The following is a 12,350-nucleotide window of genomic DNA, read 5'->3' on the forward strand; positions in this document are numbered from 1 at the left end:
CACTATGCATTTAACAATGTACTGGAAAACAGGAAAAAAGTCAAGTGGGATTAAATATTGAAGACAACGCAAATTCGCCATCGTTTTTTGAGCTACATTTCTACAGCATGCATTATATAGTAAAGACGCAGTGGAAATATAACTTTTCAAGTAAGGGCGATTACGGCAATACCAAACTGACATTGGATTGTGTGTGTGTGTGTGTGTGTTATATATATATATATATATTGTGAGACTGTGACCGGGGTTATCTATGACGGCCGGTACGTCTCGCCCCGGTTGTGCTCACCCCATGTATAGAAAGCAACTCCACTCCAGGGTTAATGCTGTTTCCCTGCAGGCTGAAAGAAGGGTTAAAAGGAAACAGGAACATGGGCGTGGGGCCTTAGTGTGAGGGAGTGAACACAACTCCCTGAGTTTCTGCCAGGGGAACACGTGTATTGTTTTTGGACTTTTGGTTTGTGTAATAAACCGTGTGCTGTGACCATTGGTGCCTGGATCCCGTGTCTTCTGCCGTGCAGCCGACCACGTTACCTCACAATATATATATATATATATATATATATATATATATAATACACTGTATATTGTGTGTTTAAAATATACTTATACATACACACAATTTTATATACTTATATATATATATATATATATATATATATATGTGCTTAGCGAATCTGAACTTTGTAAAAAGGATAATTGGTTTGTAAGTCCATTTTCTGAGTTTTACTATTTCGGAGAATGTAGAATTCTTTTCCCGCTTTTATTGTACTGTTTTGGGCCGATCCCCTAAATTTTTATTTCTTTACTTGTCGATTGGGAAAACGGGGGCTGCCCAAACTTTTATGCTTTTATTCTATTTTTTTTTTTTTTTTTTTTTAATACGTGACCCAAAAATGTTTTCATTTCTTTCTCTTTTATAGCCCACATAGGGGACGTGAACCTATGACTGCTTGATTGTTTGAACTATATACTGTAATATCACAGTACAGCAGTATATAGTAGAAAAAAAAAAAATTCTCCTATAAAGTCAAGCCCACCTGAATTGGAGTACAAAGATGGAGGCAACTGGGCCTTCAGCTGGTCCACAACTGCAATGGCAACCCATTAATAACACGTGTCGCCGATGAGACTAGAGTGAACATGTTAGTGGCGCCACCCTATTTAAGTGCTTCTGTAAATTTCTGATGACTGCACTATAATTAGCAGTGATCAGAGCTAGCTCCGATCACTGCTGCTGAACTCGGGTGCCAGCAGTATGACACCGCTCTGAAGCTCTCTCAATAAACCAATATTTGACATAAGACTTAGCTGGTACATCTTATGTCAGGTAGGGCTTAAAGATAAATTCATCATCCAACGTAAGTCGCTGTAATAAATTTGGCGCAATCTTAATAAATTAAGATTATATAATCTGAGTTTATGCTATCACAATAGCTTAACAAATCATGGGCCTCCTACATCTGCTGACCTCCCCCGCAGTCAGAAGAGGGCACTCTTCTCCACAAGCCCTCCGTTACCCTTGCTTTTCAGTAATAATAACGTGCTCCTTGATTACGCCTTCATCCATATCTCTACTTCACAGACTCTTCATTCTTGCCTGCAGACCCTTCTTCTAATTATTACGAACATGAGAGAACAGTAAATTTCTTGCTCCACTAGTATGGAACCAATATCTCTAGCAGAAAACCTCCGTATACAGTGAAATAACCTTCTGTTCTCCTCTACACATGAAAAGAGCGGTAATAAGGTAATTACAGCCAATTATCTGAAAGGCTAAAAATAATAGGCAGACGTTTAGAAGCTCCCCCTCCACTCCTCTGTCAGTGCTAATATGACTTACGCTTTAATCATCCCGCCTAGACATGGTTTGTTTTCTTCTGATAAATAAGTAATCCATTAAATAAAGACTAAAACATAAAAAAAATCTAATTCACGCAAGAGTAATTGCAAGGTTAATGCATTACAGGTAGGTTTGTGGTAACAGGATACCATGCTTGGTGTGTATAATCTCTTATGCCCGTGGCATTACCATGTACCACGTAAGGATGGTATAGTGGCACACACAATTTTATGGAGCAGTATGCTTTCAATGTCGCTGTACTGAGCTTTTCTGTGTCCTTTTTTCACTTATGAGTAAAATCCTACACTCATCAGCTTATTAACAACTACTGCCCAGAAGGTTTCATGGCTTGAGAGAACGGTGAGGTAAGAAGAGACATTTGTAAGGTCCTTGTCGATGTCTCTATTTATGCTGGTGACCAAAAAAAGGTTCATCGAAATCTTAAAACATCCTGCTGACTCCTAGAATATCCTTCCTCACCACTGAAGTGTTAGGCTATGTGCCCACGCTACAGGATTTACCGCGGATTTGCCGCGGATTTTGCCGCGGATTTACCGTGGATTTGCCGAAAATCTGCAGCAGCAGCACTTCCAAGCCATTTCAATGGCATTTTGGAAATGCTGTGCCCATGCTGCGGATTTTTCCGCGGCGGATTTGCCGCGGATTTTGATCCGGAAAAATCTGCAGCATGTCAATTGTTTGGTGCAGATTTTGTGCGGATTTTTGGTTTTGAATGGGGGAAAAAAAAAAAAATGAAATCCGCATCAAAATCCGCGGCAAATCCGCGGTAAATCCGCGGTAAATTCGCGGCAAATCCGCGGGTGCGGATTTGCTGCGAAAGTCGCGGATTTTCAGGCAAAAAAATCCGCAGGGACATTCTAGCGTGGGCACATAGCCTTATAGTAAAAGACATAAGACTATTGAACCAATTATAGACTATCCACCACTGGAAAGCTGCTTATTTCTGGTTGTGAGGTGCCACCTTGAGGCCTTCTAGATAACTACAAGTAAAATAGTTAATCTGTACTGGAAAGAAAATATGGCCAAAGTATAATATTAGAAGGAATATTACATTGTCATTCCAAAATGATTTCAAGCATCTAAAAGCCAAAAATGATTTGTATATTTGATAATCGTTAGGCTGAAGTGATTAGCTAGAAAGGGGTATTAAGTCTCCCGTTCTCGCCTGGACAACTTAGCGGCAGGTCACACATGTCCCCACTACAGCTCTGTAAAAAATCTAAGAGGCTGCAAAGATAGCAGAGCGCACTCCGCTATTTCACATCTTCAGTACTAAAGACTAACAATGGATGCTTGCTACCCCTTTTAGCTTCTCCTGGTGGCAGTCTTGCAGTCAGGGGAGATCATAGAAGGTGTAGTACTGGGATCTACACTAATCTAACAGTTATTACCTGCACAGTGGATAAGAGATGCCTAAGAAGTCATTTTTTGATCAAAGTGACCACAACACACAACTAGGTAGGGTGCAGAAGGTATAATATTATATAATAACAATAGCAAGGAGGGAAAAATTATATCAACTGGCCCTAAATAGGCCCTCAATTATCTATCCCTACCTAGCAATGGAGGGTATGATGCCCTAGCGTTGTGGTGCCCCCATTCACCAACGGGAATCCCTAGATTTCTCTATTACAGAAATGCAGGAGAAAATGGAGTAAAAAAATGCACATCAGTAAACAATAGTCAATAGAAAATTACAAATGTTTATTAATAACAATATTAAAATGAGAATCCACAACCGTAGAACAACCAATGTCCATATTTAACAGTAAGTGATCCGTATATAGCAATACATAGATAAGGCAAAGGACACCAATAAAGTAAACGGACCAGAAATGCAGTCAGATGGTAATGACTAAATACCCCACGTAGAGAGTAAAAGGGGAACAAGCTAAATCAACGGTCAAAAAAATTATTGTAGGTACACCAAAACATTACAGCAGCGAACCTTAACTAGCATCACAGAGGTTCAAGCAAAGGGACAATATGACCAAATAATCGTCTATGATTAATGAAATATGACCAAGTAAATGCAGAGACCCCCGTGTATGCTAACCAATTAGGTATAAATATGTCGCGGTGTACAAAAAATAGTTGACCATGATCAGATATACATCACCCATATACTCACAGTGTTGGGTAGTCTGAGGACAAAGGTTATCCAGAGAAAAAGAAGACAGGAAACCTAATGTACGTTTCGCTTTTTAAAAATAACCAAGGTTGGTGACCTCTGAGGAAGCCATGTATTTGGTTATTTTTAAGAAGCGAAACGTACGTTAGGTCTCCTGTCTTCTTTTGCTCTGGATCACCTTTCTACTCTGACTACCCAACACTGTGAGAATATGGGTGATGTATATCTGATCATGGTCAACTATTTTTTGTACACCGCGACATATTTATACCTTATTGGTTAGCATACACGGGGGTCTCTGCATTTACTTGGTCATATTTGATTAATCATAGACGGTTATTTGGTCTTATTGTCCCTTTGCTTGAACCTCCATGATGCTAGTTAAGGTTCGCTGCTGTAATGTTTTGGTGTACCTACAATAATTTTTTTGACCTTTGATCAGATTGTTCTCCTTTTAATCTCTACGTGAGGTATTTAGTCATTACCATCTGACTGTATTTCTGGTCCATTTATTTTATTTGCGTCCTTTGCCTTATCTATGTATTGCTATATGCGGATCACTTACTGTTAAATATGGACATTGGTTGTTCTACAGTTGTGGAGTCTCATTTTAATATTGTTATTAATAAACATTTGTAATTTTCTATTAAATATTGTTTACTGATGTGCATTTTTTTTACTCCCTTTTCTCCTGCATTTCAATAATTGTTCCGGAGTTATGCTCTGTATATATATATATATATATATATATATATATATATATATATACACACATCATCATTCATCTTAATTATTTTGCATGGCATTTTTCACAGCCATGCTTGTTTGGAATTTTGCTTTGATGATTTCTCTACTACACCCTACACTTTACTTAGACAACACCACGTGTGCTAAAAAAGTGTAAATGACCCCATGACTAATAGTGATGGGCCCCAATAATGGTTAAATAGACACTTATCTGATAGCGATGTTCAGAGACGAAGTCCTCACGCGTTTCTCCCCAAAAGGTACTAGGGTTTTATCAGGGGACAGGACCCAGGGGGTAGGTAGAAAATGCAAAAGTCTCCCTGGCATATCGGGTAGACACCCAGGAAAGCTACCCCCTGGGTCCTGTCCCCTGATGAACCCCTAGTACCTTTTGGAAAGAAACGCATCAGAACTTTGTCTATGGACATCACTATCAGATAAGTGTCTATTTAACCATTATTGTGGCCCATCACTATTAGTCATGGGGTCATTTACACTGTTTTTAGTACACATGGTGTTCTCTTAGAAAAATGTAGGGTGTAATGGGGAAATTTAGGGATTCCCGTCAGTGAATAGAGGCGTCACAAACCTAGGACGCCATACCCTCCATTGCTAGGTAGGGATAGACAATTGAGGGCCTATTTAGGGCCAGTTGATAAATTTTTTTCCCACCTTGCTATTGTTATTATATAATATTATACCTTCTGCACCATACCTAGTTGTGTGTTGTTCGTCACTTTGACCTTTTAATGTAATTATTAAAAGTTATATTTTAACAGGGTTTTTTCTTTTCACTGTACCCCTTTATTATTGTCTGCGGCCTTGTTTTTCATAAGAAGTCATTTTTCCTTATGAATCATTATAAGCTTCACAACAAATGTCTCCTACAGATGAAACTCTAAGGCTATGTGCCCACGCTGCGGAAAATGCGCGGATTTTGCCGCGGATTTCTCTCGGAAAAGCCGCAGATTTTCCAGAAATCTGCAACACAGCTACTCCCCAGCCATTTCTATGGCATTTGGGAAATGCTGTGCCCACGCTGCAGATTTTTCCGCAGCGGAAATCGTGCGGATTTTCGTGCGGAAAAATCTGCAGCATGTCAATTATTGTTGCAGATTTTTGTGCGGATTTTGCCTATTCAATTGAAGAAAGAAAAAAAAAAAATCCGCAACAAAATCTGCGTCAAATCCGCATCAAATCCGCACAAAATCCGCACCTATGAAAAGGTGCGGATTCCGGGGGAAAGCTGCGGATTTTGATGCAGAAAAATCCGCAGATACAGAGTCCCGTGGGCACATAGCCTAAAATTACTTAGAACTGCTTCTTTACAGCCATATGGAAAAGTTTGGGCACCCCTATTAATGTTAACTTTTTTCCTTTTCTTATTTTTATATTTTTATATATATATATATATATATATATATATATATATATATAACAATTTGGGTTTTTGCAACAGCTATTTCAGTTTCATATATCTAATAACTGATGGAATGAGGTTTATTGTACTAACAGAAAATGTGCAATCCGCATTTAAACCAAATTTGACCGCTGCAAAAGTATGGGCACCTCAACATAAAAGTGACATTAATATTTTGTAGATCCTCCTTTTGCAAAAATAACAGCCTCTAGTCGCTTCCTGTAGCTTTTAATGAGCTCCTGGATCCTGGATGGAGGTATATTTGACCATTCCTGTTTACAAAACAATTCCAGTTCAGTTAAGTTTGATGGTCGCCGAGCATGGACAGCCCGCTTCAAATCATCCCGTAGATGTTCAATGATATTCAGGTCTGGGGACTGGGATGGCCATTCCAGAACATTGTAATTGTTCCTCTGCATGAATGCCTAAGTAGATTTGGAGCGGTGTTTTAGATCATTGTCTTGCTGAAATATCCATCCCCTGCGTAACTTCGCCACTGATTCTTGCACATTATTGTCAAGAATCTACTGATACTGAGTTGAATCCATGCGACCCTCAACTTTAACAAGATTCCCGGTGCCAGCATTGGCCACACAGCCCCAAAGCATGAGGGAACCTCCACCAAATTTTACTGTGGGTAGCAAGTGCTTTTCTTGGAATGCCGTGTTTTTTTTGCCTGCATGCATAACGCCTTTTTGTATGACCAAACAACTCAATCTTTGTTTCATCAGTCCACAGGACCTTCTTCCAAAATGTAACTGGCTTGTCCAAATGTGCTTTTGCATACCTCAGGCGACTCTGTTTGTGGGGTACTTGAAGAAATGGCTTCTTTCGCATCACTCTCCCATACACCTTCTCGTTGTGCAAAGTGCGCTGTATTGTTGACCGATGCACACTGACACCATCTGCAGCAAGATGATGCTGCAGGTCTTTGGAGGTGGTCTGTGGATTGTCCTTGACTGTTCTCACCATTCTTCTCTGCCTTTCTGATATTTTTCTTGGCCTGCCACTTCTGGGCTTAACAAGAACTGTACCTGTGTTCTTCCATTTCCTTACTATGTTCCTCACAGTGGAAACTGACAGTTTAAATCTTTGAGACAACTTTTTGTATCCTTCCCCTGACCAACTATGTTGAATAATCTTTGTTTTCAGATCATTTGAGAGTTGTTTTGAGGAGCTCATGATGCCACTCTTCATAGGAGATTCAAATAGGAGAACAACTTGCAAGTGGCCACCTTAAATACCTTTTCTCATGATTGAATACACCTGCCTATGAAGTTCAAAGCTCAATGAGGTTACAAAACCAATTTAGTGCTTCAGTAAGTCAGTAAAAAGGAGTTAAGAGTGTTCAAATCAAGAAATTGATAAGGGTGCTCATACTTTTGCACCAGTCAAATTTTGTTTAAATGCGAATTGCACATTTTCTGTTAGTACAATAAACCTCATTTCAATCCAGAAATACTACTGAGTCCATCAGTTATTAGATATATGAAACTGAAATAGCTGTTGCAAAAACCCAAATTATTATAAAGAAAAAAGGTTAACATTAATAGGGGTGCCCAAACTTTTTCATATGACTGTATAAACCTGCACAGCTTGCAATATGATTGTCAATATTGGAGATCTGTCTTTAGTAGAAATGAGTGAACCCAAGGTTTGGCATCAAACACAGACTTCAGAAATAAAAAAAAAAACAGAGTTCGGGTGCTTTACATATGCAAACCCCTGCGTGAGCATCGCTGTGCTTGGGTATGTTCGGTGCTCAGCGCAACCCACTTGCAGTGTTTAACCGGCTCGCACTGGGGGTAACAAAAGCGTGATCGGATGTAGAATGCAGCAAATGAAAAAAAAACCTGTTCCCCTGCCTCCAGAAGTGCTCTGTTTTTGTCTGGCTGCATGTGGGCAGACCACTGAACTGCCCAATTAGTGACTTCCATTGGGGTTTAGGTCGAGTCCTGGTCCGAAACTGAACTTTACCTAAAGTTCAACTGAACTCCCTGAACCAAACTTCCCCGGGTCTGTTCATTTCCAATCTTTATGACAGGCCATCAATATCAGATGGAAGGGGGTATCAGACACACGGCATCGTTCAGATGTTAGCAGTTCTCGTGGCCACTGGAAATATAAAGTGTATGGAGCCAGAAGAACACATCTCCGTACACCGTGTACTGTTCATTCTCCTGTACTGCAGCTCAGCTCCCGCTGAAAAAAACAGGTAGTCAATAACATTCTGGCCAACCTCTTTTTAGTGTAAACTCTGCTTTATAATTATTGTAGTTGGTGCATTTTCCAGGTGACAATATGGCGGGCTTTGCACGTTGCGACATGGCAAGCTGATGCTGCGATGACGCACGCGATAGTCCCCGCCCCCGTCGCAGGTACAATATTTTGTGATAGCTGGCATAGCTTCACATGCACTCACCTGCCCTGCGACCGTCGCTCTGGCCGGCGACCCGCCTCCTTCCTAAGGGGGCGGGTCGTGCGGCGTCATAGTGACGTCACATGGCAGGCGGCCAATAGCGGCGGAGGGGCGGAGATGAGCAGGATGTAAACATCCCGCCCACCTCCTTCCTTCCATATAGTCGCCGGCGGCAGGTAGGAGATGTTCCTCGCTCCTGCGGCTTCACACACAGCGATGTGTGCTGCCGCAGGAACGAGGAACTGCATCGTACCTGTCGCGGCACCGGCATTATGGAAATGTCGGTGAATGCACCGATGATACGATAACGACACTTTTGCGCTAGTTCATCGTATCATCTAGCATTTACACACTACGATGTCGAAAGTGACGCTGGATGTGCGGCACTTTCGATTTGACCCCACCGACATCGCACGTGCGATGTCGCAAGGCGCAAAGCCGCCCTATGACTTTCAATACAATTTATACCTACCAATATTAACCCAGATATGAGGGATGAAGTTCCAGTAAGGGCAACATAGAATTTTGGGGTCAGCGTGTTAATGAATCCAGTCACTGAAACAGAAGAAAAATAAGATTAATACAGAATTCTAGATGGGTTCATGTAGTCTATGTCGCACTAATCCAAACGATATCACTTTGTAATAAAATGATTCAAACATTTAAGTGATCAAAAAAGGATCACCCAACAATATATAATACCTGTAGTAAATCCATATACATATCTCTTCTCCATTTGTTTTGCCCTCTAATAATTTTAATCTTGCCACTCATTGCTCCATATAAACATCTGCAGCCATTGATATTTCAGTAGTCTGATCACATTGGTTATGCCAACATAGAAATGGGTATTTGTCAGAGCTCCTGAAAGCAGGCATCTACCCGTTATGTGTAAGGGAAACTATACAGTTTGTGTTTCAAGCTTAAAATCTTCATATATCACCTGGTCCCCGCTGCATCTCAGGAACACTATGGATAACCCGATCCATCTGCAACAAGCGTCATGGTATCTCTTTACGTCTTGCAGTCTATTCTTCTTGGGCCTCAAAGAAACATGGCTGACACCCTCTAACACAGCCTCCCCTGCTGCGCTGTGTTATGGTGGCATTGATGTCACCCATGCTCCTCGTCCTGGCAATAGTCATGGTGGAGTTGGAATTCTACTTTTTAACAACTGGACCTTCCACATAATCCCATCTCTACCCTCGCTTCCTTCCTTTGAAGTGCACTCTGCCCATCTCCACTCTTCCTCCAACCAACAAAAGGGCATCATATGCCGATCCTCGGGCCTGGCCACCACTTTATCGATCACCTGTACACTTTTGCTATGCTGACATGGGCGATTTAAACACCCCCACTGACACCCATCAGTCTGCAGCCTTTAAGTCAGGGATCTCAAACCCGGCTGGGTATATAGGCCATATAGAAAAAACAAAAAATTTGGGGTGCCATATTCTTTGCAGGAGAAAGTGACATTTTTAGTGATACCATATTTTTCTATACACCTTTTGATCACTTTTTTGAACATTTTTTGCTTGTTGATTTTATATTTTTCAATTGAATTCATTGTATGGGTTATGGTACGGTTTTATAGCGTGGGTCGTTACGGATGTGGTAATAACAAACATGCACTTTTTTATTTTAGTGTATACACAAAACAGCATTTTTATTGGTAGAAAAAAATGTCATGCCTTCTTTTGAATGTTTTTTTTTGCCTGTTTTTTTTACCTTTTTTATCCTCCTTGTAATTAATGTCTTAAGGCTGCTTTACACGCTACAATTTATCGTGCGTTCGCATGTGCGATCGCACCCGCCCCTATCGTTTGTTACGGGCAATTTGTTGCCCGAGTCGCACAAAGTCGGTAACCCCCGTCACATGTACTTACCTCCCGAACTACCTCGCTGTGGGTCGGCGAACATCCTCTTCCTGAAGGGAGAGGGACGTTCGGTGTCACAGCGACGTCACACAGCGGCCTGCCAATAGAAGCAGAGGGGCGGAGATGAGCGGGACGTAACATCCCGCCCACCTCCTTCCTTCCACATTGCCGGCAGGATGCAGGTAAGCTGTGCTCATCGTTCCCGACGTGTCACACGGAGCGATGTGTGCTGCTTCGGGAACGATGAACAATCGGCGCATAGAAGGCCGATCAATTTTTTGAAAATGAGCGACGTGTCAACGAGCAACGATAAGGTGAGTATTTTTGCTCGTTCACAGTCGCTCGTAGCTGTCACACGCTACGATATGTAAAACGATGCCGGATGTGCGTCACTAATGACGTGACCCCGACGACATATTGTTAGATATATCGTGGCGTGTAACGGGCGCTTTACAATTAACACCATATAGTAGTTTTGGCCAACATGTTGTCGTAATGTACCGATCCTTGTCCTCATCTTGTAGTAATGTCAACCATCCTGGTCCCCTCCTTGTAGTAATGTCCTATACTGGTTCCCTTCTTGTAGTAATATGCCCCATCCTGGTCTTAATCTTGTAGTAATGCCTAATTCTTGTCCCCTTGTAATAATGTGCCCATCCTAGTCACATTTTTGTAGTAATGTGCGTCATCCTGGCCCCGTTCTTGTAGTAATGTGGCCAGTCCTGGTCCTCATCTTGTAGTAATATCCTATTCTGGTCCACCTTCTTGTAGTAATCTGCCCAGTCTTGTAATGTGTCCCAGTCTGGTCCTAATCTTATAGTAATGCCCAATAATGGTCTCCTTCTTGTTGTAATGTGCCCCATCCTAGTCTTCATCTTGTAGTAATGTACAACCTTGGTCCCCTTCAAGTAATATGCCAATCCTGGTCCACTTCTTGTAGCAATATATCCCATCCTGGTCCTCATCTTGTAGTAGTGCTACATCCTGGTCTTCATCTTGTAGTAGTGTTTCATCCTGATCCTCATCTTTTAGTAATGCCCAATCCATGTCCCCTTGTAGTAATGTGCCCCATCTTGGTCTTCATCTTGTAGTAATGCCCCATCCCGGTCCCCATCTTGTTGTAATGTCCCCATCTTGGTCCCCTTATTGTAGTAATGTGCAATCCTGTAGTATTGTCCCCTGCTGTACCATTCTTCATATTCACATTACAAAAATAATAAAAAAAAGAACCGTCACCTGTTCTCCATTCTTTCTCCATCCTCTTTTCTGCACATGCGGCCCGCAGGTACTTCAGTTCAATTGAAAAGGAATTGCCGGCGCCCTGCAGATATAAGCTCTCTGCACAGCTATACCAGTGCTAGCAGCAGCCAATCAGAAACCAGCAGCTGATATTATACGCTGACGTCAGTTGCTCACCTCTGATTAACCGGTGGCAGGCATTGGTATAGCTCAGGGGTGGGGAACCTCCGGCCCGTGGGCCGTATGCGGTCCGCGATGACCTTTACTGCGGCCCCCGGGGCAGATTCCCGGTGGCCGCGGTGATTGGGCAGCCGCTCACTTTGACCATTGCCGGCCGGCAGGCAACACTGGAGGTGGGACTTCCTCCCTCCGGCTCCTACATGCGCCCCTGTGAAATTGCAGCTAGAAGCAGAGTGATGGGGAGGGGCCTGCACAGCACTAAAAAGGAGGCTGTATAGTGCCGTGCATTCTGCCTCTCACCCTCCCGTCCTGTGCACTCTCCTCTGCGGTGCTAGACCTGAGCAGCCGAGCGCGGAGGTAGAGTGAACACTAGAAAGAAGCCAGCCCTGGAGCTGAGCTGCTGCATCCATCTTGCGTCAGGCAGGAACTTGTGCAGAACCTGATCTTACAGGGGCAACTAAGCAGCAGGTACT

General features: G+C 42.3%; 1 protein-coding gene across 1 annotated transcript in view; it reads right to left on the reverse strand.

The window, feature by feature from the left end:
- Nucleotides 1-12,350, reverse strand: part of ST7L (suppression of tumorigenicity 7 like) — a 235,095-nt gene that overhangs the window by 187,417 nt on the left and 35,328 nt on the right. The window contains exon 2 of the mRNA XM_075333615.1: nucleotides 9,054-9,136. Within this exon, the coding sequence (XP_075189730.1) occupies nucleotides 9,054-9,136 (83 nt within the window). The remainder of the gene's footprint in view (nucleotides 1-9,053; nucleotides 9,137-12,350) is intronic.

The sequence above is a fragment of the Anomaloglossus baeobatrachus genome, chromosome 2 (genome assembly GCF_048569485.1).
Source record: "Anomaloglossus baeobatrachus isolate aAnoBae1 chromosome 2, aAnoBae1.hap1, whole genome shotgun sequence".
Taxonomy (NCBI): Eukaryota; Metazoa; Chordata; class Amphibia; order Anura; family Aromobatidae; genus Anomaloglossus; species Anomaloglossus baeobatrachus.